General features: G+C 43.2%; 1 protein-coding gene across 3 annotated transcripts in view; it reads right to left on the reverse strand.

Annotated features, from left to right (window-relative positions):
• CDK6 (cyclin dependent kinase 6) overlaps positions 1-27,474 on the reverse strand; it is a 319,355-nt gene that overhangs the window by 5,755 nt on the left and 286,126 nt on the right. For all 3 annotated transcript variants that reach the window (XM_030200353.1, XM_030200368.1, XM_030200362.1), the window contains one exon: positions 24,737-24,787. In XM_030200353.1, coding sequence (XP_030056213.1) covers positions 24,737-24,787 — 51 coding nt within the window. The remainder of the gene's footprint in view (positions 1-24,736; positions 24,788-27,474) is intronic.

The raw sequence follows: 27,474 nt of genomic DNA on the forward strand, positions 1-27,474 counted from the left end.
GAGAGAGAGAGAGCGAGAGGGGAGACGCTGGATAAAATGGGGAAGGGATGGAAAGAAACAGGATGGGCAGGGGAGAGAGGAGAATTGCTGGACAACAGGGATTGATGGAGGGGACAGGGGAGAGAGGAAATTTGCTGGAGATGGATGGAGGAGAAGGCAGGGGAGAATGGAGAGTTGCTGGACATGGATGGATGGAGAGGAGGGCAGGGGAGAGAATAGAAATTGCTGGACATGGAGCGGAGGGCAGGGGAAGGAGGAGAATTGCTGGACATGGATGGATGGAGGGGAAAGGGGAGAGAGGAAATTTGCTGGATATGGATGGATGGAGGAGAGGGCAGGGGAGAATGGAGAGTTGCTGGACATGGATGGATGGAAGGGAGGGCAGGGGAGAGAAGAGAATTGCTGAACATGGATGGATGAATGGAGGGGGCAGGGGACAGAGGACATTTGCTGGATATGGGTGGATGCAGGAGAGGGCAGGGGAGAATGGAGAGTTTCTGGACGGATGAATGGAGGGAGAGAAGTCTGGAAGGAGATGCACATGGATGGAGGGGAGGAAAGAGAGAAGAAATGCTGGACATGGATGGATTGGAGGGCAGGGAAGACAGGAGAAATGTTGGACAAGGATGGAGGGAAGTAAAGACAAAGGAAGGAGAGGCACATGGATGGAGGGGAAGGGAGAGAGGAGACATGCTGGACATGGATGGAGGGAAGGGAAGACAGGAAGTAGATGCACATGGATGGAGGGGAGTGAGGAAAATGCTGGATATGGATGGAGGGATAACTGCTGAGTTTAAGGGCTGGTTTGGAACACGTTGAGGGCAGATACTGAAGCTCGAGGAAGGACAGGGACAGGGCTACAGATGGTGGACAGGACGCATAAGGACACAGGAGGATAGTGGACATGGTGAGAGAAAAAATATCAAATGGAAAGAAGACACTGCATAAAACAGAAGACACTGGGACCAAAGCGAATAGAAAAACTAAATGATCAGACAACAAAGGCAGAAAAAAGTATTTTATTCAGAATTTATTAATTGGATTATGTCAGCTTTTTGAAATGTGCATCTGTGATATTTTGCATGTAAGTTTCAATTTTTCTGGTATTGCTACATGCTGAGTCTGACTTCTTGAGTTAACTTTCCAGTTCAGTATTTTGCCTTCATATTTTTTGATTTCTAGTTCCTTGTGTCATGTCTGTTGTGTCATGTGTTTTTCATGTGTGATCAAGGTGCAGTATTTTGCTAGCGTGTAGTATTTGCAGCCCTTTTTGTTTTGCTTTTTTTTCACAAGGTAGTGTATTGGTGTTTTAGAGCCTGGTGTAATTACAGTTCTGCCTTTCATGCATAAGGTTGTAGCTTGTCCTGTCCTTGGAATTAGTGCTGTTATGGTTTAGTAAGGTTATGAGTGTGTTTTTGCACAAGTTTGTGTATAGCGTTTTGCAGTGGAGAGATTGTGTGTTGGCCTTACTGAGGTGGCACCAAAACATCAGAAAGGGTGTAGAGCCTAAATCATGACACACTACCTCTTGAAGGATCTACATATAGAGCCTATGCATTTCTACGGTCAACACTGGCATGGTATGGGAAAGGGGGTGGGGAAATACTACTGGAGAGGAAGAGGGAGTGCTGGGTAAGGAGGAAAGAAGGAAGGAAGGAAGGAAGGAAGGAAGGGAGAAAGAGCTGGCTTGATATCTCATACATATTCATTATGGTTATTCCCAAAAAAGCCAGCTCTTTTTCCCTTCCTTCCTTCCTCCATATTAGCATATTCATTTGCATATATATGCAAATGAACTTGCTAATATGCTCCGCCCCATCTTTTGCCCCCCCCAAATGAAACAAACTATGCCCATGGCTAAGTACCATATAAGGGGAAAAAAAAACTCCTTATATGATACTTAGCCCCTTCCAGAGCATTCCAGGATGCACCAGGCAGGGGCTGGGCACCACCTTTTTGTCCTCGTTGGTTATTCTTTATCAGCCTTAATGTTTGCTACATTCACTGCAAGAACATTGTCTTCTACTCCCTTCTCTAGCTCTAGCATGGCTGGATACTATGAGAGTGCTTTCTTCTTTTTGGCTCCATGGTTATGGAACCAATTACCAAAGGACCTTTGTGCTGAAGAATCTATGATTAGATTCAAAGTGTTGCTGAAGGCATATTATTTCCAAATGGCATTTGGTTGACCGGTTTGGGCCTGGGGATTGGGCTGAGTCGAAGATCTGTATATTATATATCTATAAAATTTTGTTGTTCTTTGTGTGAACGTTACTTATCCTATTCAATACTGAAGTTCTTTTTTTATTGTTAAAGATTGTTGTTATTGTAAACCGCTCTGGTTTGCATGGTATATTAAACAAAATTAACCCAACCTAAGATGAACCAAGAAGCAGATTGGCCCCTTGTAGAATGAGTATCCAAAACTTCTGGAACTGGATGACTATGGAAAATATATACAGAAGCAATAGCCTCTTTAACCCATTGAGTGATTGTCACTTTTGATGATGCTTCCCCTTTATGTGCTCCACCAAACAGAATAAAGAGCATATCTGATTTCCCTATAGCCGCTGTACTCTTTAGGTACTTCTTCAACATATTATGCATTTATTTTTAATATTTAGCTCACACCTTTCCAGTGATGGTTCAAGGCAAGTTACATTCCAGTCCAGTGGGTATTTCCCTGTCCCTAGTGGGCTTACAATCTAAGGGCCTCTTTCACCAAACCACGCTAGCGATCCCTGTGCGGCAGTGCTGACGAAGCCTGTTCAAAGTGAATGAGCTTTGTTGGCATTGCCGCGCAGCGAATTGCTAGCACAGTTTAGCAAATGAAGCCCTAAGTTTGTACCTGAAGCAATGGAAGGTTAAGTAGCTTGCACATGGTTGAAAGGAGTGTCAGTGGGATTTAAACCCTGGTCTCTCTCTGGTTAACAGCCTACTGCTCTAACCACTAGGCTACTCCTTCACTCTCCATATTCAATTTGTGTAAGGCAACTGCACTAACCTCATTTTCAAGATCCTGATAAACAGATGTGGAGGGGCATAATTGAACGAAAACGTCTATCTCCATGGGCGTTTATCTCCGAGAACGGGTCCGTGAAGGGGCGGACCGAACCGTATTTTAAAAAAAAATAGACATCCATGTTTTATTCGACAATTTGTGAGCTGGGCGTTTTTGTTTTTCAGCGATAATGGAAAATGAAAGCGCCCAGCTCAAAAACGAATAAATCCAAGGCATTTGTTCGTGGGAGGGGCCAGGATTCGTAGTGCACTGGTCCCCCTCACATGCCAGGGCACCAACTGGGCACCCTAGGGGGCACTTTTACAAAAACAAAAAAAAAGGTAAAAGAGCTCCCAGGTGCATAGCACCCTTCCCTTGTGTGTTGAGCCCCCCAAATCCCCCTCAAAACCCACTGCCCACAAGTCTACACCATTACTATAGCCCTAAGGGGTGAAGGGGGGCACCTACATGTGGGTACAGTGGGTTTGGGGGGTTGGACGACTAATAAGCATTAAGCAGCACAATTGTAACAGGTAGGGGGGGATGGGCCTGGGTCCACCTGCCTGAAGTCCACTGCACCCCCTAACAACTGCTCCTGGGACCTGCATACTGCTGCCAGGGAGGTGGGTATGACATTTGATGGTGAAAATAAAAAGTTGTGAAACATCATTTTTTGTGGTGGGAGGGGGTTAGTGACCACTGGGGGAGTCAGGGGAGGTCATCCCCGATTCCCTCTGGGGGTAATCTGGTCATTTAGGGCACTTTTTAGGGCCTTATTCGTGAAAAAACAGGGTCCAGGAAAAGTACCCTAAATTCTAGCTACAAACGCATACTTTTTTTCCATTATCGGCGAAAGGCGCCCATCTCTCCTCGGCCGATAACCACGCCCCAGTTCCACCTTCGCCACGCCCCCGTCAACTTTGTACGCTTCCGCGATGGAGTGCAGTTGAAAACGTCCAAAATCGGCTTTCCATCATACCGATTTATTCATTTTTGTGAGATAAACGTCTATCTCCCGATTTGGGTTGAAATCTAGGCGTTTTTCTCTTTCAATTATAAGGTGGATAGTCTGATTCAGATGGAAGAATGATACCATTTTGAGAAGGAAGGGTGGAACTGGTCTATGCACAACTTTTTCCTTACTGAAGACCAAAAAGGTTCTCTACAGAACAAGACCTGCAATTCTGAAATTCGCCTAGCCGAACAAATAGTTACAGATAATTACCATCTTAAGAGTGATATCTTTTAAGGCTGTGGAATCCACAGGTTCAAAAGGAGTCTGAACTAAGGTAGAAAAGACCAAGTTTAAATCCCATGGTGGAATCAAAGGACAACATAGTGGATTGATAAGTTTGATCCTGTGGAAAAAAGTATGTCTGGATGTCAATGAGATACAATCCATCTTGCAAGAAATCCAAAATATCTGGAACAGAAGAATGTAGAGGAAAAACACATCTTGACACCAATTCTCAAAAATCCTCCAAATCCTTATGTATCCTAACAAGGTAGACCTTATTCTACAATAGATTTTCTTTTTTATTTATTTATAGTACATTTCTACCCCACATTTTCCCACACATGCAGGCACAATGTGGCTTACATAGGATTAATAAAAACAACAATACAATACAGTAAAAGTTGTGGTCAGAGACAGTAAGCATGGTAAGGGCATATCATTCGGTAAGGCTATGGGGGGAGTAGGTTAATCCAAATAGGTGAGTTTTCAGCAGCTTCTTGAGCAGTTGGTGATCCATTTGCATTTTTAAGTATTTCGGCAAAGCATTCCAAGTCTTAGCACTGGAGTAATGGAAAGATGAAGAGAAGATTGATTTGTATCTGACGCCTTTACAACTTGGGAAGTGCAGGTCGAGATACAAACGCGAGGTAGCTACTGCGTTTCTGGGCGGGAGGTCAATAAGACCAAGCATATACTCCGGTGCTTGCCCGTAAATGATTTTATGAGCTAATGAGCAGAGTTTAAAAGAGATTCGTTCCTTCACAGGCAACCAGTGGAGAATGAAACGCAGTGGTTGAGCATGTTCAAAATGAGGTTTTCCCAGGATTAATCTTGCCGCTGTGTTTTGAGCGGTCTGGAACTTTTTCAAAAGATATTCATGGCAACCTGCGTAGATCCCGCTGCAGTAGTCTAGGTGAGACAGCACTAACCAATGAACAAGGGTACGGAACAGTTCTCTGGTTAGGCAGTATCTTATCTGCCGAAGTCTCCACATTGCATGGAACATTGTTTTAGTGACGACTTGTACATGATAATCCAAATGCTTGTCCAAATTCACCCCAAGGAGCTTTAGACTACTATAGGGAGAACGTAGTCTTTCACTACTAGGGTATCTGTTGGAAGTGTAAAATAAGGGGAGTGGAGAATAAGGCACTGAGTTTTATCCTTATTTAACTTGAACCGAAACGGACATCCGGTTGGGCTATGGAGGAGTGAGGAAGCAGTGTCTCGCTGCTCCGAAGCACCCGATAGAGTCAGTGCTTAAAATCAGCTGATTTCCCCCCCGAAACGCAAGAATTCTGCTCTCGGCACAAAGCGCAAGGTGTGACCCGCGGAGAGGAAGAGGTGCCAGGGTGGAATGGCATCGAAATCGCTAAAAAAAGACAGCCGAGAGAAAGGGCGCGGAGCGGAGGCCAAGATGGCGGATAAGAGTCAACCACCATCTCCGACTCCGAGCTCACAGTGGGCGGCAGAGATCATCAAAGAAGTGTCGGAAGCAGTGGAACAGTCGGTAGACGGTAAATTCCAAAAAATACTTGACAAGTTGGATGGCATGGAGGAGTGGTATACAACCATGGCGACGGAGTTAAAAGAAGTCCAACAGCGTGTCAGCAACGTGGAAGACGTGGTGCAGAAACTCTCAGATGGCAGCCCAGCTCTACAAAAGCGCATAGTAGCCTTGGAGGAGAAATTAACTTGAACCGAAACACCTTCGCCCAAAGTTCTATAGTAGAAAAACTGGCAGCAATGAGATCTGAAATTTCAGCTACTGTGTTACAAAAAGGTATGTAGATGGTGACACCATCCGCATAAATGAACGGGTTTAAACCAAGATTGCATAGGGCAGTAGCAAGAACCAAGCCGTAAGACAAAACTGAAATGTGTCTGGCATGCTGATCAGGTCTTGAACCAACAGATGCTCAGTGTCAGCAAGAAATAGAGGATCTTCTACTTTCAGACACATTAAGTCTCCATACCAGGGTCTTCTTGGCCAATCTGGAGCAATCAGCACTACTAGACCCTGATGCTTATCTGTCTTTTGAATGATTCTGCCTACGAGCGTCCATTGCAGAAATACAGATGAACCAACCGTAGCCATAGCTGAATTAAGGCATCTATTCCTTTTGACTTCCAATCTTTTTTTCAATGAGAAAAGGCTGGAGCCTTTGCATTCTGGCCTGTTGCCATCAGATCATGGATAAGGTCCCTTGAGGACACGGTTATCAGAGATATATGCTCACCAGGATACCAACCTGCTTATTTTCGAAGGAGAAGGGTGCCTATCTTCGACACAAATCGGGAGATGGCAGGCCATCTCCTAATGGCGGCCAAATCGGCATAATGAAAGCCGATTTTGGCCGGCTTCAACTGCTTTCCGTTGCAAGGCCGGCCAAAGTTCAAGGGGCGTGTCGGCAGTGTACCGAAGGCGGGACAGGGGTGTGGTTTACAGATAGCTGGCCTGGCTGATAATGGAAAAAAGAAGGCTGGCCCTGACGAGCATTTGGCCGACTTTACTTGGTTCATTTATTTTTTGAGGACCAAGGCTCAAAAAAGTGCCCAACCTAACCAGATAACCACCGGATGGAATCGGGGATCACCTCCCCGTACTCCCCCAGTGGTCACCAACCCCCTCCCACCCTAAAAAAAAAAATTAAAAACATTTTTTTTACCAGCCTCTATGCCAGCCTGAAATGTCATACCCAGCTCCATGACAGCAGTGTGCAGGTCCCTGGAGCAGTTTTAGTGGGTGCAATGCACTTCAGGTAGGCGGACCCAGGCCCATCCCCCCCTACCTGTTACACTTGTGGTGGTAAATGTGAGGCCTCCAAAACCCACTGTACCCACATGTAGGTGCCCATGTAGGGCTATGGTAGTGGTGTACAGTTGTGGGGAGTGGGTTTTGGGGGGGGGGTTGGGGGGCTCAGCACACAACGGAAGGGAGCTATGTACCTGGGAGCAATTTCTGAAGTCCACTGCAGTGCCCCCTAGGGTGCCCGGTTGGTGTCCTGGCATGTGAGGGGGACCAGTGCACTACAAATGCTGGCTTCTCCCACGACCAAATGCCTTGGATTTGGCTGGGTTTGAGATGGCCAGCCTCGGTTTCCATTATCGGTGAAAACCAATGCCGGCCATCTCTAAGGGCCGGCCATCTCTGGGGTCGACCAAAATGTTGAGATTTGGCTGGCCTCGACCGTATTATTGAAACAAAAGATGGCCGCCCATCTTGTTTCGATAATACGGTCGGGACACCTCTTTACGGGGCCGGCCTTAGAGATGGCTGCCCTTATAGATGGCTGCCCCGTTTGATAATGGCCCTCCAAATGTCACATCAACCCCAGACCACTAAAAGAGTAGGTAGTCTCACCATTATCTACAAATCCTTCTTCAACCTGGAACGCACATCTGACCTCATAACCCCATAGCTGGAAATCATAACCTGCAAAATCAATGATCACTCACTCGAGGGAAACATCTGCTTTACTCTATTCTATCGCCCACCTGGAAACTGGACAAATGCACAGGATGATTTCATGGAATTTATCTCAAACACCTGCACTCAAAATGACAAAGTGATAATATTGGGCGACACTAACTTACACCTAGAATGTCAGAACGACATAAATACACAAGACTTAATGTACTTCCTAGACATATGGAACTTCCAACACACAACAACCAACAGCACCCACAACAAAGGTTACTAGCTAGACATGTTAGCCTACAGAATGGATAACCATCAAAAGATGAAAATCAGAGATACAACATGCTCACCAACCCCATAGTCAGACCATTACAAGCTAACATTAACCTTGGAATGGCCAGAAAAGGCCACAAAGATAACCCACAATGCTCGTCCCAACACCGAGACAACAAGAGGAAAAATAGATGGCGACCAATTTTGGGACAACATAAACCAAAGCCATGTGTTAAAGCAATGCTTTCAGATGGTTGATTGAGCACTGAGCTTCACTAAGGACCTTCTGAATTATGCCCATTTAGAAACATAAAAAATGACAGTAGAAAAAGGCCATATGGCCTATCCAGTCTGCCCATCCATATCATCCGCTATCTCTTCGTCCCCCTAAGAGAGCCCATATGCCTGTCCCACGCTTTCTTGAATTCAGATACAGTCTTCGTCTCCACTACCTCCACCGGGATGGTATTAGTTCACTATTATGGAGGAGAAGTTAAAAATACATGGGATTAAACCAAATAAGAAATTTATCTAAAAGGAAACTAAAGATGAGGATGAGCCAGATATAAATCCAGTCAAAGGGTGCTTATACTCTGTCACTGAGAGGCCCTGGAATCCATTCCAGGCCCATGAGAGACAAATGCTGAACACTGTGCAGATCAAAAAAGACATATTGAACTCCTTACAGAGTAAGAACACATTTGTACAGGTATCGAAGAACAAAAGAGTCCCCCTATTTGCAACACCTGTGATCTCAATAACAAAAATTGTTTTCTCTTCCTTTGAGTAACCTGGGAGACATCAGGAAACATGTGAGTCTTGCAATTCATAAACATCACATCTCTATTTAAAAAAAAAAATAACTTCAAGAGCCATTCTCTATCTGAATCCAAGGCTAACTGGACCAATAAGGTTGTAGGGGTTACCACCTCTACCATCTGACCTCTCAAGAAAATGAGTTAGATCCAAACTATCCACAGAAACACCTGATGATTGTGGTGATGAAGATGTTTTCTTCTTAGCACTTGGAAGATAATTGTTATGATTTTGCTGAGACATGCGGGGGAATGACTGGGACTTGCTTCTGATTGGCCTGTCAGGGATTGAGCTGACGTCTGAAGCAGCCTTCTCCCTACAGCCTTTGCTCTAGCGTTGATTCCTGTCAGCTGAGCCTGATTCCCTCATTCAGGCCCAGATACACTAAACAATCGTTAGAGCCCTTCCCTTACCAATTCCCTTAGTGAATTGGTAAGGAACGGGCATGCATTAAGGAAAGGGAATGCAAATGAGCTGCTCGTTGTAGCTCACTTGCATTCTCTATTCCATCATTAAACACTCGGCCAATCGAGCATGTGCAGAGCAGCCAAGCGATATGCTGGCTGCTCTGCGCACGCCAAATATGCCTCCCTGTGCCGCCCGAAGACGCCGCACCATTCACCCCCTCCGATGCGGCTCGATCCAGAGGACAGTGCAGTTGAGGACACCCACCCAAAAAAACCCCTCCACTTTGGCAGTCTTCCCCCCCCCCCCCCGCAATAATAAAAACGTCCTTTTTGGCGGTGTTTCACTCAGCTGAGAGACCTGCTAAACGCGTTGTGATTGGCTCAGAGACTTCCAGGTCTCTCAGCTGAGTGAAGCATGGCCAAAAGGGACGTTTTTATTATTGGGGGGGGGGGGGGATGACGGCAAAAATGGACGTCTTTTTTGAAGTGGTGCGCTATTTTTTTTGTTTTGTTTTTGAGTGAAGGATGTCCATAAAGGATGCCCCTCCAGGCACTCATAGATCAGCATTTACTCAGCACCTTTCATCTCACTCACTTTGACTTCCATCACCGATCACACCCACATCCACACAGCTCCTCTATCAATTAACTACCTCAGCCCTACAGTTCACTCATAATCCCTCCATCCATTCTTTCAGCCCTCCCCACCAGTGCCAGTGCAAGGGATTGGACACCCTGGGTGGACCTTCAACTTTATACCCCCCTACCCCAGTTAAACTTTCAGGCCCCTAATCTGCACCTCTCCCCAAAGAAATCATGCTATTTATTTATTGGGATTTATAAACCCTTTATGAAGAGATTCACCTAAGGTGGTGATTCAGCCTGCACCACACATTTAGCTTACCTTGAACTCAATGAGCCGCTCAACAGCTCCTTTGCTGCAGATAAAGGTATACATTGATGGTTATTTGATTCTGTGTGGCTGTCAGAATCTATTGTTTTGCTTTGACCGTTGCTGCCCCAGAAGCTACAGCCCTAGGCAACCAACTAGTTTTGCCTACTGGTTGGGTCAGCCCTGTTCCCCACAACTGTTTACCCCTGTGATCCACTGACTCATCCAACCACAACACAGTTAAGAACAAAATATGCCTTTGTGCAAAGTTTACATCATGCACTTTTCAGTTTGTAGTTGTGGCGTCAATGCCAGAGGAACTGTGCGCTTTTTATCTCTGAATCTGCAATCTAATTTTGAAAGGTATACTACTGGAACCCTGTATCATGGGTTTTAAATTCAGTTACCCTTAATGATAACCATGAATTACTGTTGTATATTTAATTTCTTAATTGCTTTTCTTTGTGCTATCAGTGTCTGCAATGCCTTGGAAGTGTACATCAGAAGCTTCTACTGTGGGTACTGTACTGGATTAGCATGGGTTATGCTACAAATGGGCAATTAATTAATTAACCAAGGGTCACATTAATTAGTAACTTGCTAATAACAGGAGTCAGGAAGGGGTTTCTCTTGGACTTCTGAAAAGAACACCCTAGTCCCTGGTGCAAGCAAAAGATGCAGAAAGACATACCATACCCCCCTACCACTTGACCCCCCCATGTGCACTCACACACTTGCTGTAAATGTTTCAATGGTAGCTACATACAGCACCTCTTAATTCTATTTTGTGTTTTACTGAAGCAGGATGAATTATTACTATACTACCAAAGAAATAACACTGACGCTACAGAAAAGTTTAATTTTCCTCTTAAAGTGAGCAGACTGATGGTACAGTCAGCCAAACTATATGGCATTTCATTCTGCTCAGTGTGCTGCTGTGGCTAAGAAAGCAAATAGAATGTTAGGTATTATTAGGAAAGGAATGGAAAACAAAAATGAGGATGTTATAATGCCTTTGTATCGCTCCATGGTGCGACCGCACCTCGAATATTGCGTTCAATTCTGGTTGCCGCATCTCAAAAAAGATATAGTGGAATTAGAAAAGGTGCAGAGAAGGGCGACGAAAATGATAAAGAGGATGGGACGACTTCCCTATGAGGAAAGGCTAAAGCGGCTAGGGCTCTTCAGCTTGGAGAAAAGGCAGCTGAGGGGAGATATGATAGAGGTCTATAAAATAATGAGTGGTGTTGAACGGGTAGATGTGAAGCTTTCCAAAAATACTAGGACTAGGGGGCATGCGATGAAGCTACAATGTAGTAAATTTAAAACGAATCAGAAAAAGTTTTTCTTCACTCAACATGTAATTAAACTCTGGAATTCGTTGCCAGAGAATGTGGTAAAGGCGGTTAGCTTAGCAGAGTTTGAAAAAGGTTTGGACGGCTTCCTAAAGGAAAAGTCCATAGACCATTATTAAATGGACGGAGAAAATCCACTATTTCTGGGATAAGCAGTATAAAATGTTTTGTACTTTTTTGGGATCTTGCCAGGTACTTGTGACCTGGATTGGCCACTGTTGGAAACAGGATGCTGGGCTTGATGGACCTTTGGTCTTTCCCAATATGGCAATACTTATGTACTTATCATTCTCAAATGGCTTCCTACTTTCTCTCCCTCTACTCTGCCTGAATACCTCCTTCTTCCATGACCTATAATCAGCTGTTCCTGTGAACAGTTATTACTTTTTCTTCAATCACCTTAGACCCAATTATGGGCTTACCACAATCTCTGTCTGTGTATAGGGTCACCAGGAAGGTGGTACTGAGGCAGCGGTAGAGGCCATTTAAGGAGGAACGTATTAGAGCACCCGAATTTGTAAACTGCCTAGACCTGTATCACAGATTGGGTGGTACAGAAAATTTTAATTAAACTATAAACCTTTTGTTGCTGCTAATGTTTCAAATTAGGACAAAAGACTAAGCAGGTTAAGAAAAAGAAAGTATCCACGAGGTGACTTTAGTCTGTGGACTGTAGTTTGTCACCACTGCATTGGGCAAATGGATAGGTGTGGGTGGCATGGAGGTTTTTGTTGCCAGATCCTGGTGAAATAGTTTCCATTTTCAGCACGTTTGCTGTTGACAGTGGTTGCTTGGAGAAGCACAGAAGGGAACTATTGAGTCTTGGCAGACGGATTCATTAAGAGAGGGATGATCCAGCAGGGCCAGTTGAAAGGACTGAAAATTGAGGAGAAAGGGGGAAAGAAAGGACCGGGGAATGGCATGGGGGGTGGGGGTGGGGTGGAAAGCAGAGGATTATGAAGAAGGGATGGATAGAAGGGGTAAAAGAATAAGAAATGAGGGAGTTCAGCAAATACATATACACACACCACTACTCACACTCTGGCAGAGATCCCTACACACACATACAAATGTTAAAAAACATCTTTGGAAATTTTGTATATTTCATCGGGTACACTTTTCAGTTCTTTGTACATAGAATCTGAACTAAACTATTTTTTTTAAATTTTATTTTTAATTACACATTTTTACTAATACATTGATAATTTACAAAAGCAAGAAATTAGAAAATCATTACATGGCAAAAACATATTTCCCACATAGGGAGGTATTTAAACTTTTGAAATATTGACCACATTTATTGGAGACAAGATATAGGAAATAAAAAAAAAAAAGAAAAAAATGCTATCATCAATTTAGAGAAGAGAACAAAGTCTGCTCACTAATGGCATTAACAGCATGTATCTGTGCGAGAATTCAGGTTGGCAAAACACCCGTTTCCTTAGATAAAATATATTCCAACATTTTCTTCGGGTCAAGGAATAAGTAATTTACATTATTTATGGATACCAGACACCTACAAGGATATTTTAATAGATAAGTACCACCCAAAGAGAGAACTCTAGGTTTTAAATCCATGAATTCTCTTCTTCTTTTCTGTGTGTCTTTGTTTAAGTCAGGAAATATTTGAATCCTATCCCCTAGAAATTTATCACTCATATGTCTGAAATACAATCGAAAAATATTATTCCTATCTGATTCGAATGCAAATGATACTAATAAAGTAGTACGTTGTGTAACAACATCTAAAGAACTTTCCAGGAATTCAGTGATATTAAGTTCAGGTTGAGGTTCCAAGGTCCGAGACTTAATTCCTGTAATATACTGAGCCCTAACAATAAACACTATGCCTTTAAAATACATTTCCAAAAGAAAACTGTTTATAAATAAAAGGTTTAAAACACAAAGCTGGGCCTCTTAACTGGAAGTGCCACTAGGGTGCACCATTGTCCCAGTTATGAGCCACATTATATAGCCTAATTCTTATTTGCCTAAATGTGACTTACAGAATGCTAACAGGGCAATTTTATAAAGGAATTTTTCCACATACAGCAGCAGGATGCCACAGTGTGCCTTTCTTGCAGTAACATTCTGGGTGCCTGCTCCAGAGTAGTGCCAGTCAAACTAAGGAAGGGGTGGTCTAGTTGTGGAAATCCCATTAACAGGTGTTCCTTAGAGACTGGAAGGAAATATAAAACCTGTCTGTAGGGAGATGACTGGGATCTTCCTTCTTCCTTCCCACAGTGGAAGTTCATATCAACCATTAATAGGAGGAGTGATGGGTTTCCTGCCCTGGGGCCCATCAGGATCTTGGAAAGGGCCAGACGTGGGGGCCCAGTTTCCCATAAGAAATGAGGGTGGAGAGAAACAGGGGTTGGAAGTCTGATGCACAGCTGAACGTGAAGGCACCACCCCCCCTCAATCTACAATCTTAGCGCTTAAATGTAAGCGCCATCTGTGTGCTTACAGAATACTAGCACTTACATGCATAAGTGCTCTGTGAGCGCTAAATACTATTCTGCAAATTGTGTGTGCAACACTCATAGTGCCTATTTGCAAGGGGCTGAATTCATAGGCGGGTCCCACATTTATGCATGTAACTTATAGAATACTGTAACTTATGTGCTAAAATGCAATATTTAGGTGCACACTTTACACCTGCCATAGACCAAGCCTAAGTGCTTATGTCTAAATGTTATCGCGTAAATGCCAATTTACACTCTATTCCATAACAGCATCTGGGCGCCCAGATGTCATTTTGGAATAGCTTTTAGTGCCTAGCATTTTGCGTGCCTATCTTTTGGTGCATTATACTGAACTGCCCTCAATGTGCCCTAAGCAGGAGAAAGGAGAGATCACTGAGGAAGATCCTACCCTAAGTGAGAAGTAATAAGAAGACTAAAGCTGCAACCAGTGGAGGAGTGGCCTAGTGGTTAGGATGGTGGACTTTGGTCCTGAGGAACTGAGTTCAATTCCAGGCACAGGCAGCTCCATGTGACTCTGGGCAAGTCACTTAACCCTCCATTGCCTGCCGCATTGAGCCTGCCATGAGTGGGAAAGCGCGGGGTACAAATGTAACAAAAATAACATAAATAAAACCAGTTCCACATCCAGAGAAGGACTGGAACCCAAAAAGCAGTGTGAGTACATGCTGAAGACCTGGTTTAATAGGAGGTAGGACTCAAGTCCTGGGTGCATTCTGCTTGCTTGGTCCAGAGAGGTTGAGCATGTGGTGAAAAGAGAGAAGAATTAAGTCCCAACAGGGCGAGAGGGGATCTGCGTAAGTGCAGAATGACTGCACAGGCAGAGAGGAGACAGAGTTTGACAGGAGAAAAGGATATACAGTAGCCTGTGCTCCAAAGGTAAATAGCACATAAACTATCTGAGAAGGTGGAAAGTGGGGCTGCCAGCAATTCCTAGAGTTTGAGAGGCACTTACAGAGCAGAGAGAGTGCAAAACCCAGTCACAGGATACAGAGAGATAAACATTTTTCTATCTTGGTTCAAGCGTTGGCATTATCTGATTTAGATTACTGCAACAATTTGTATGCTACTGTTACAGGCTTCAGATGCTTCAAAATACGGCTGCTAAACTTATTTTTCACATGAAAAAATTTGATAGACTGACCCCTGCCTTGGTTTCTTTCCTGTTCAGGTTTGAATTTCTTTCAAGCTTGCCTGTTTTGAGGTTAAAATGTTCAGTGGATTGCCTCCAGCTTATTTGTTAAATTTAGTTGCTTTTCCGCTGTATAGGAGATCTTCTATATCTAGAGATCCTGTTTGCTCCTTTTCCCTTTATTTGTGGGAAATTAGGTTTAAGAAAATTTTAGAGAATTCTTCTTCTTTTCAGGCTGTACAGTTTTGGCTCTCATTACCTACCGTGTTATGTGCAACCTCTTCTTACAGTTCTTTTAGGAAAGAACTTAAGATGTTCTTATTTAAGAAATTTTATGCTTAACATTTCTTCCATTAATGGTTTAATTTTGTTAACCGCTTTGAACCACCAGTTTGGTGGGACTTATCAGTATACAAGCAACATATCACATCACATCATTAAAAGAAAGCAGCAGCGATAACACATCACAAACTGTGATGCCTGTGAGCAAGTTTAAGACTATTTCCATCATCTCACTTTGTTTTTTTATGGATCATGGGGGTAATTCTATGTAAATAGGTGCTAACTGTTATGGGCCAGATTCTACATATGTTGCCTAAAAAATTGGCGCTGAAGGAAAACACGCTTAGGCGTATTCCCATGCCTCAAGTTAGGCGTAGTTTACAGAATATGCCTAAATCTGTCCACGCGACTAGAATTTAGGTGCAGCCATTTACATCAATGAAAACCTGGTGTAAATGCTCACGCCTAACTTTAGGAGCAGTGCGGGTAATTCTTTAATACTGCGTGGAAATTTTTGGAACACCCATGACCTGCCCATGCTCCTCCTATAGCCATGCCCCCTTTTGGGATCCACACAGTAGAATTTACATAGACTACATGACAGAATAATATGCTTACTGAGTAGTACATGTAAATTCTAATTATTGCCAATTAGTGCTGATAATTGCTTGTTAGCACCCAATTATCAGCGCTAATTGGCTTGTTATCAGATTATGCGCACAAATCAGAATGCGCCCAGATTTGCACACACAACTCTAGTCGCACTATATAGAATTTGGGTATGTGTGTAAATGTTCAGAATACTGACATATATGCACAACGTAGATAAGTCTTGAACATTGATGACCCAACATGGGCTGTGTTTTGGTGCACAGCGCATCATCTGTGACATCATAACAATCATTTTTTTTAAAATATAGCTGTGCGGAAGATGTGCCATTCTGCTTATATACCTATAAGGTTTCGCTATGCTGGAATACTCTCAACAGTGTTGGGATAAAGTTCCTTTTTTCTTACCTTCTGCCTGGATGCTAGGCAAGGTGACACTGGACTTTTGAAATCTATCAACCCCTGACGCAGATGCTGTGCACAGAAACATGGCCTATGTCAGGTCATCAATGTACAAGACTTACCTACATTGTGGAATAAAAGGATTTGTTCCGTTCTTGAAGGCTCTTGGTACTTCTTTGGTGTTTTGGATTGTGTTCTGTGCTTTGAACCCTCTCTGTGATGTTTAGATAGGAACCTATTGCTATTTAAATCCATGCATATTTTACAGGTGGGTGTACACATAGGAGAAGTTGAGGTAGAGCATGGGTGGGGTGCACATTTACATGCGTAACTTATAGTATACTATAAGTGATGTGTGTATCACTGGCACTTAGGTGCACACGTGCCAGACATAAGTGTTCGTGCCTAAGCACACAGATGCATAAATATCCGGATACACTATAAAGGAAAGTAGGTGCCTAAAGCTAAGGTACTTACCTGTAGCAGTTGTTCTCCGAGGACAGAAGGCTTTATATTCTCACAAGTGTGGGTGATGCTGGCCCACATTGTCCGGTCCTGGACTTACAACAAGTGTAAGTAGAGCTTTGTGGAGTACGAGACACGCTCCACCATGCATGCACGCATGCCATCCTGCCCGCTGAGAGAACGCAGTCTCCTCAGTTTAATACTACAGCAAAAATAAAATAAAAAAAACAAAGGAGACAACTCCAAGGGGAGGTGGGAGGGATTGTGAGAATATAAAGCCTGGTGTCCTCGGAGAACACCTGCTACAGGTAAGTACCTTAGCTTTCTCCGAGAGCACGCAGGCTTAACTATTCTCACAAGTGGGGAATCCCTAGCATCCAGGCTCACCAAAAACAACAAACATTGGACAACTGGGCCTCACAACGGAGAGGACATAACACAGACTAATCTGAAACTATATACAATCTGAATGAGAGTGCAGCCTGGAACAGAATAAAATGGGCCTAGGAGGGTGGAGTTGGATTCTAGACCCCAAACATTGTGCAACACTGTCTGCCCGAACTGACTGTTGTGTCAGGTATCCTGTTCAAGGCAGTAATGAGATGTAAATGGACTGAAGACCACGTCGCAGCCTTGCAAACTTCTTCAATGGAGGCTGACCGCAAGTGGGTTGCTGTCGCAGCCTTGATTCTGACATTTTGAGCCATGACATGACCCTCTAGGGCCAGCCCAGCCTAGGCATAAATGAAGGAAATGCAATCTGCCAGTCAATTAGAAATGGTGCGTTTCTAGATGGCGACCCCCATTCTGTTGGGATCAAAAGAAACATAAAGTTGGGCAGACTGTCTGTGGGGCCTGGTCCGCTCCATATAGCAGGCCAATTCTCTCATGCAATCCAAGTTGTGCAAGCTGCTTTCGCCAGGATGGGCATGAGGTCAGGGAAAAAATGTTGGCAAGACAATCAACTTGTTTAGATGGAACTCCGAAACTACCTTCGGCAGGAAATTAGGGTGAGTGCAGAGGACTAATCTGTTGTGATAAAACTTAGTATAAGGTGTATCCACCACTAAGGCCTGAAGCTCACTGACTCTATGAGCTGAAGTAACAGCCACCAAGAAAACAACCTTCCAGGAATTCAGATGGCAGGAATTCAGTGGCTCGAAAGGAGCTTTCATCAGCTGGGTGAGAATGATATTGAGATCCCATGGCACAGGTGGAGGTTTGACATGGTGCTTTGACAAAAGCAAACCTCTCATGACGTGAACAACTAGAGGCTGTCCAGAGATGGGCTTACCTTCTTAAGCACTAATCACACTAAGGTGAACCCTTACGGAGTTGGTCTTGAGACCAGACTCTGATAGGTGTAGAAGGTATTCAAGCAGGGTCTGTGTAGGGCATGCAAGGGGAGCTATGGCCTTGCTCTCACACCAAAAGGCAACCCTCCTCCATTTGAAAGAATAATACCTCTTAGTGGAGTCTTTCCTGGAAGCCAGCAAGGCCCGGGAGACACCCTCCGAAAGACCCAAAGAAGTTAATTCTAGGCTCTCAATATCCAAGCTCTGAGAGCCAGAGACTGGAGGTTGGGCTGTAGAAGTGACCCCTCGTTCTGCGTGATGAGGGTCAGAAAACACTCCATGGTTCTTCGGAGGATAACTCCAGAAGAAGAAGGAACCATATTTGCCATGGCCACTACGGCACAATCAGAATCATGGTTCCACGGTCTTGCTTGAGTTTCAACAAAGTTTTCCCCACTAGAGATATGGGAGGATAAGCATACAGAAGACTTGTTCCCCAATTGAGGAGGAAGGCATCCAATGTTAGTCTGTCGTGGGCCTGAAGCCTGGAACAGAACTGAGGGACTTTGTAGTTGATCTAAGTAGCAAAAAGATCCACCAAGGGGATGCCCCACACTCAGAAGATCTTGCAGGCTACGCCCATATTGAGAGACCACGTGTGTGGTTGCATTATCCTGCTCAATCTGTCAGCCAGGGTATTGTTTTTGCCCACCAGATAAGTGGCTCGAAGGAACATGCCATGTTGGCAAGCCCAATGCCACTTCCGAATGGCCTCATGTCTCAGTGCTCTACTCTGCCAGCCCCCAAAATAATATTATTAAGCTGAGTATCAGTGGAAACCATATCCATTGTGCAATAGCGATCACAGATGATTTCTTTATTAACGATTGAAAGATTGGGGGCGGATGACTTAAAATTCATATAAGGGATTGCAGTTTCAATGTATTTGGGAGCCTTCTGGAACTCTTTAATACACGTGGCATGTAATAGGATCCTTAATGTACGAGTTTGGGGGAGATGTTACAGTGGGGGAAATAAGTATTTGATCCCTTGCTGATTTTGTAAGTTTGCCCACTGACAAAGACATGAGCAGCCCATAATTGAAGGGTAGGTTATTGGTAACAGTGAGAGATAGCACATCACAAATTAAATCCGGAAAATCACATTGTGGAAAGTATATGAATTTATTTGCATTCTGCAGAGGGAAATAAGTATTTGATCCCCCACCAACCAGTAAGAGATCTGGCCCCTACAGACCAGGTAGATGCTCCAAATCAACTCGTTACCTGCATGACAGACAGCTGTCGGCAATGGTCACCTGTATGAAAGACACCTGTCCACAGACTCAGTGAATCAGTCAGACTCTAACCTCTACAAAATGGCCAAGAGCAAGGAGCTGTCTAAGGATGTCAGGGACAAGATCATACACCTGCACAAGGCTGGAATGGGCTACAAAACCAACAGTAAGACGCTGGGCGAGAAGGAGACAACTGTTGGTGCCATAGTAAGAAAATGGAAGAAGTACAAAATGACTGTCAATCGACAAAGATCTGGGGCTCCACGCAAAATCTCACCTCGTGGGGTATCCTTGATCATGAGGAAGGTTAGAAATCAGCCTACAACTACAAGGGGGGAACTTGTCAATGATCTCAAGGCAGCTGGGACCACTGTCACCACGAAAACCATTGGTAACACATTACGACATAACGGATTGCAATCCTGCAGTGCCCGCAAGGTCCCCCTGCTCCGGAAGGCACATGTGACGGCCCGTCTGAAGTTTGCCAGTGAACACCTGGATGATGCCGAGAGTGATTGGGAGAAGGTGCTGTGGTCAGATGAGACAAAAATTGAGCTCTTTGGCATGAACTCAACTCGCCGTGTTTGGAGGAAGAGAAATGCTGCCTATGACCCAAAGAACACCGTCCCCACTGTCAAGCATGGAGGTGGAAATGTTATGTTTTGGGGGTGTTTCTCTGCTAAGGGCACAGGACTACTTCACCGCATCAATGGGAGAATGGATGGGGCCATGTACCGTACAATTCTGAGTGACAACCTCCTTCCCTCCGCCAGGGCCTTAAAAATGGGTCGTGGCTGGGTCTTCCAGCACGACAATGACCCAAAACATACAGCCAAGGCAACAAAGGAGTGGCTCAGGAAGAAGCACATTAGGGTCATGGAGTGGCCTAGCCAGTCACCAGACCTTAATCCCATTGAAAACTTATGGAGGGAGCTGAAGCTGCGAGTTGCCAAGCGACAGCCCAGAACTCTTAATGATTTAGAGATGATCTGCAAAGAGGAGTGGACCAAAATTCCTCCTGACATGTGTGCAAACCTCATCATCAACTACAGAAGACGTCTGACCGCTGTGCTTGCCAACAAGGGTTTTGCCACCAAGTATTAGGTCTTGTTTGCCAGAGGGATTAAATACTTATTTCCCTCTGCAGAATGCAAATAAATTCATATACTTTCCACAATGTGATTTTCCGGATTTAATTTGTGATGTGCTATCTCTCACTGTTACCAATAACCTACCCTTCAATTATGGGCTGCTCATGTCTTTGTCAGTGGGCAAACTTACAAAATCAGCAAGGGATCAAATACTTATTTCCCCCACTGTATATTGCATTTTGGGCTTTTTTGCCCTTTGAACTAGGTAGGGGTAGGAGGGGGCTAGGGAAACATAGAAAAATGAAGGCAGATAAAGACTATACGGCCTATCCAGTCTGCCCATCCATACTATCTCCTCTCCCTTTCACTCCCTTAAAGATCCTGGGTAATTGTCCCACACTTTCTTGAATTCAGATACTGTTTTCGTTTCCACCATCTCCACTGGGAGGCTGTTCCACGAATTCACCACCCTTTCTGTGAAAAAGTATTTCCTCAGGTTACTTCTGAGTCTATCCCCTTTCACCTTCATCCTATGCCTCCTCATTTCAGAGCTTCCTTTCAACTGAGACTCGCCTGCTGTTCATTTGTAAAAGTTGAAATGTTTAGTTTATATCACTCTTTCTTTATTGCTTCAAGTTGTTATAAAACCAACTGCGGAAATGTAATTTACCATGTGGAATTTCTGTTTTTCCCTACTTAATCGCAATAAAGAAATTGCAACATAATGTATTTTAATTGGAACCAGGGGTGATCATCTGTTTAGTTGAACAATCTTTAATGTATTGATTTAAAAACGAGGTGAGATTAACAACTAAATTAGAGCAGAGGCATGTTTTTGAAGATTTTCATTGTAGGTACCATATTTGTTTTGTGTACTGATTTGTTTTGTTCTTACTTCAATTTTATGTTTATTTTTATTGTTACCTGAATAGAATTTTACACAGAGTGGGCTACACTTTTTAGTTTTTGACCCTTGCCAAATGGGAGTTAGAGCATGAATTTTTGATAGTTTAGATTTCTTAAAAGCAGCCTCCAATATAACAGATTGGTGAGACAATTTGAACTGGTATTGATCTGGTGCTGACTGCACCTTGAATTTGAGTTCTAGTCATCTGGATGTTGGTTGAGTTGAAATATTCCAGTTACTGAGCTGAAGGTTCTGAAGGACCTGATGCACTGTAGGAGCTATCACCTTCTAAGGTGGGCCATGGGATTGAAGTATAGACCGGGAATCCCTTCTTTTCTGGGAAGGTGAAGCTGGTCCCAGAGCCAATGCTTTTGATAGCTTTGCTAAACATTTACAGTATGCATACTTTTAAAATGAATAGGAGAAAATATTTTTTCACTCAATGAATAGTTAAGCTCTGGAACTCGGAGGATGTGGTAACAGCAGTTAGCGTATCCAGGTTAAAAAAAAACTTTGGACAAGTTCTTGGAGGAAATGTTCATAATCTGCTATTAAGACAGACATGGGGAAAGCTACTAATTATCCCTGGGATCAGCAGAATGGAATCTTGCTACTATTTGGGATTCTGTCAGGTACATGTGACCTGGACTGCTTGGCCACTGTTAGAAGCAGTGGACCATTGCTATGACCCAGTAAGGCTATTCTTATGTCCTCAACCTGGTCCTCAGGCATTGAGTCTTGAGATGGAAGTGGTACCTGAAATTGATGAGATGATGGTTCACCCGTCATGTTTATTACAAAAACAGGAAACTCTGAAAGAGCGCCATCTAAGTCTGAGTTAGAAGCCAGCTCTATGGGTGCTGTAGGTGCTTGAGCACCCCCAATATTGAATAAATTTCTTGGCTGTGTTCAAGGAGAGGTTATTTCCACTAGAGGCCGACCGACTTTCGGTTACAGTACCAAAACTGGCCCAAAATCTTTTTCTGCCAGTTTTGGTCAAAAGGCTATGGACATGGTTTCGGTTTTGGCCACAACTGACCATCTATTTTTGGTGGAAGCCAAAAATTTGTGCTTTGTCCTATTTTGTCTCCCTATGTAGTCAGGGCAGGAATGATCTCCAGTTGCTCCTGCCCATGCTGCCATGACCTCTGGTGTCAATCTTGCAAGACTGTTGCAACAGGTTACAGCAGCTATTTTGAGAATACAGCTTCTATGGGCAAGAGTAACTGCCCTGACTGCAAGGTAGTCTGGGGAAGGGGGGAATTACTCTTTGTATTCTTTTTTTTTCTGTAATTAGACTGCATGCAATGCAGTTATGATCTTGCTCTTGACTGTAATTTTTCAGAGCATATAGTCCTCGCATTCAGTAACATCAATGGGCTTTTTTATTCTGGATTGTACATCAGGCTGGTGTTATAATGTCCGCAGTGTAGACCAGTGTCTGGACTCCTTTACCATGTTTTAGGAAGAATCTATATCATGCTAGTCCTTAATCAGTTTTATAACTAAATACAAAATGGGAAACATCTCAATGCTACTTTCTCCTATTACTTGTGTACAATTCGGGTAAGCATAAAAAGCTGGTAATCATGATTTTATTTTTAACATGTTCTCACAAAGGTGCTGTATCAGAGAATATTTAACTACATCTGCATTGACTTGGGAAACTAAATGTGCCAGACTTGGTGTGAAGTCCTTGTTAAAATGGCTCTCCCAGTTGTCAGCCTGCGTTTGCAATTCCTGGGACTGGAGGGTAATAATCTGTGGGTTTAGCAGAGGGCTGATGACTGCAAACTCTGACAATCCCCAGTATGCCTCATTGGTTCACATTTACACAATCAAACTTTAGTTTTCAGTTTCTACCATTTCAGCTGCAGGTTTGGCTTCAGTCGAAAGTGTTTAAATAGTTTCAGTAGCAGTTTCGATTTCAGCCGAAACTGGAAAAACTACTTTCAGTCGGCCTCTAATTTCCATTGAGTTTAGTACCATCAATAATTTTGAAATGTTGGCTCCTATCATCTGGAAGATCAGTTCCCTCTCAGAGTGTGGAGTCCCAAGGACTGGGAGAAGCCATAGAAGTGTATTGAACTGGTAGTGATTACAAAAACAAATCTCTGCATGTCTTTGGAGAGGAGATGATTGGAAAGTTGGTGCTTGTGCTGTATCAGTACTTTGAAGTAGTAAAGTACTATGAATTTATGAAGGAGCTGAGGTAGTCCATTCTTAGAAGTGTCTTGACCTGAAATAGGGGCTGCAGCTGATATACTTACAGACTACGGATCCAACACAGGCATTTGTTTATTGGTGGAAGAAGAGCTGTTATGAGGAGAATGCTGCCTCTTGTTAGTCTTTTGAATATCTATGCCTTCATTCTTGTGCATAGTTTTCTGTGAATGTTTTCTGCTCTCCCCACAATCTGCTTGTAACTAAGCAGCCTTAGGGGAAGTAGTCTCTGTGGTGGGCTCAGTGGGCCCAAAGTTTTTTGTGAGGGCTTAAGTTCATACTCCCATTCCAATTACTATTGAATATGCAGCAGGGAAGAATAGCTCTGCGGCCATTTTAACTACTGCGATCATGGAGCCAGTCTGTTCTATCAGGCAGGCACAATCTGAGGCTGTAATTGAAGCAATTGCCGTTGCTATGCTGTTTGACTCTGAGGAGGTCGTGGTTATGATGTTCGGTTTTGGGGAGATGCAGGCTGTGTTGCTAACATCTTTTGGATGTATATTAATAAAGCAGTGGTCTCTTATTTTTGGATCATGAGCTGCTGAAGTTGTTGACACTGCTGAATATTGAATGGGGGGTAAAGGCGTGAGAGCCAGAGACATTCATATGAGGTGTTAGGGAAGAGTCTCAAGCTTGGCTGGCCATTTGGTTGTTAGTCTTCTGAGAGGAAAGAAGACAGATTCATGTTGCCAGGTTGTGGAAACGTTTTTGACCAAAGAGGAGGGGGGGGCCTCTAGTCATTACCTGTGCATGCTCAGGGCAGCTAAAGAAACAAATTTCAAGATTATCCTGAGTTAGAGGAGAACTACGCAAATTGGGTTCATCCGGAGGATGTCATCATTCAGTGTGCCTTCATTTCCCCTGCTTATCTGTAGAGAACCATTTGTTCCAGTACAAAAATGTGAACAAAAATCATTTAAAAACCTGAATAATATTCTCCATTAATTCTTAGACAGATGTTCTTAAATTTTTTGGGGCATGATAAGCCAATAGATAAACACAGTGTAAGCCTGACTGTTCACCTTACACCAATTCACTGTGAAATGACAATTCTGCAGTATACAAAAGATGGGAAATAGATTTCAGATGAGTAACACAAACTATGGAAGGGAGGAAGTAATTCATAAAATATTAGTCTTACTTACTCAAAGATCTTTTCTAGTTGATCAACATCAGAATTTCCACGAAAAAGTGGCCTTGAAGGAATGCAAAAAGAAAAAAAACATCAGTGTAAGCATTTCTTAACTGCAAATTACTATTTTGTTGACAACAGTGGTTTTCCATTCAAACTAATCATCTGTTTATCACTGCTATTACTTAAGAGTTTTTACTTGGAAAAATGTTTGCATTCAGGTTAAACATCATAGTTGTTGGTTTGTACCTGGATGGTTTACAGAACTCAGAACAGTAACTTAGAGCACCTTTTTTTGATGCCCAAATTTGGGTGCCATTTATAGAATTGAGTCCTAAATGTCATCTGCTGTTTGAATGCAGTTGTACTATAGGGCTTGGCTGTAGACAGTGGATCTAGTGAAAGCTGATGGGTGGAAGTTGGAAGCATGTAGATATGTGTGGCAGTCAGTGGGTTTCTGGTATAATGTGGTTCTTATGTGTCCCTCATGTAAACGCATGATATCCAGAAAGTGAATCTGCTGCAAGGGAACACTTTCCAAACAGCCTGCGTAGTTGTAAACTATATGGGGCAGTTTTCACGTTTGTACTTTACCAAAATCTTGTAAGAGAAGTTAACCATGTTCTTTGTTTCCTGTCTGGAAATTACCAAATTTGAAGTACACACATTAACTGGAACCAACATGATATTGACTTAGGGGTGCTATGAAAAAATTACTGACACACTAAGGGTGCCTTGATAAAGTTTGGGAACCACTGCAGTAAGGTGTGATCACTTAAACCAGTCTTCTGGCCCTTATGTTAGCAGATTCATGCATAAATGATAGAATTCTATAATGTATGCATGTACCTGTGTGCTCCGCCCAAAATCTACCCATGCACATACTTACCGACAATGAATGTGCCATCAACTCATAGCGTATACTTTTCTGCTAGTTGGTATTCTATAAGGTCATTTACGAACACAAGTGGTCACATATGCGTGCACATGACCGGAATACTGCCATCTGTTCATCTTCCTGCCATCCAAAAATAAGCAATTCCTTACAGAAATACCCCCATGTGGAAAGCAGTGTCCACTAACTGCTAAGGTGTCATGTTAGCTGTTACCACAGCAGTAACCCCCGGATTCTATTTAGTGTGTCTTGAGATTGGTACCAAAATCAGATTGGATTCTATAACAATGTGCTTGATTTAACAAGCTTAACTAGCTAATGAGCGCTGATAACAACACTTAACAAGCAATAATGAGCATTAATTGGCACTGATTAGAATTTAGGCACACAACTCGCTAAGAGTATTCTGTTTTGGGGGAAAGCATACATATTAGCTCAGATCTTAAATCATTGGCTACAGTGCTCACCTCCTACGTTTTGGTACTGGTGCAATAAACTTCACGTGCTAAAGATGTGGGAATCACAGGGAGCACGATATTACCCAAAACATCAAAAAAGATTTGTAAATATTTGGGCACCATACTTGTTTACTATTTCCCCAGCAGCTCGTAGTAGAGTTCTTAACGGTTTTCAAGAGGGGCAATGTGAGGACTTTCTGGTTAAGGGGGGTGTTTGAGATCTGGAAGGGAAGGATAGGGGAGGGCAGGGGGAGAGTTTAATATTTAAGTTGGGGGGGGGGGTAAGAGGGGAGCAGGAAGAGATGGGTTAATAGCTGATTCCCAATTTAGTGTAGAGGGTCTATACGAAACTACTACTAGCTTTGATCTATGAATGCTCTGTTTGGGAAAATAATGTTTGAATTGTTCACGTTTTCATATATATGGATTGTTATTGTTTTTGACTTGATACAATTCAATAAAAACAGATTTGCACTAAAACCCTAACTGTACAATTATTCCAATTTCTCAGTTCCATTCTAATTGCTATTATACATAGATGACTATAAATTGTTACCTTTTTGCGTCTAGCATTTGTTTCCATATTACATATTGTAATACTCAATCCTCATTTAGGGGTCCTTTTACTAAGCCGTGGTAAAAAGTGTAGGTGCATGTATTGGGTGCGCACTGGGCCAGTTTTTACCATGTCTGCAAAAAAGGGCTTTTTTTTTAATGGGATGGGAAAAGGGTATGCGGTAAAAATGAAACCGGCGCTCGTCCAAAACCGGCCTGAGCCCTTAATACCACCCATTCATCTAGCAGTAAAGGTTCATGCACTTCAAGTGCAGTGACTGAATTGACGCGCGCCAACTGCCAATTATCGCTGGAAACGACGCATGTAGGAGGAAATAAATAAATAAACCATCCAGGCATTATGGGGGCACACCAAATCTAAAATTACTCAAAACAAACGTTCTCTGTTCCCTCGGGCTCCAGAACAAGGCAGACATGTCAGCAAAAAAACTCACTCCAGAGATAGAAATAAAGAATGACAAGGCACTGCAAGTAAAGCTGGAAAGCCACCCAGAAGGCCAGGATCTGGTGACAGGACCACATACCATGCACAAAGGTGTTATCTATAGTGTTACACTTCAAACAATGAGGGGTATCTGTACAACCTGCAAGAAACGCTCGATGTTGCAAAAAAAAAAAAAGCTCTATGTAGTACCCTGTAGTGGTATTCCCTAAGTTTCGCCTGGTGAGCCACTCGTGGAATAGAATGAAACATCTGCAGGGTAATAGCATAGCGCAAGGGGTATCCAAAATCCCTTAACCATGCAACTTGCAGCCCCTTAAAGGAAGGAGCCTGTAGTCGTGCAGTAAGTAGTTTATGAAACCAAAAAATCGATACTTGGC

Source organism: Microcaecilia unicolor, chromosome 1, assembly GCF_901765095.1.
Source record: "Microcaecilia unicolor chromosome 1, aMicUni1.1, whole genome shotgun sequence".
Classification (NCBI taxonomy): Eukaryota; Metazoa; Chordata; class Amphibia; order Gymnophiona; family Siphonopidae; genus Microcaecilia; species Microcaecilia unicolor.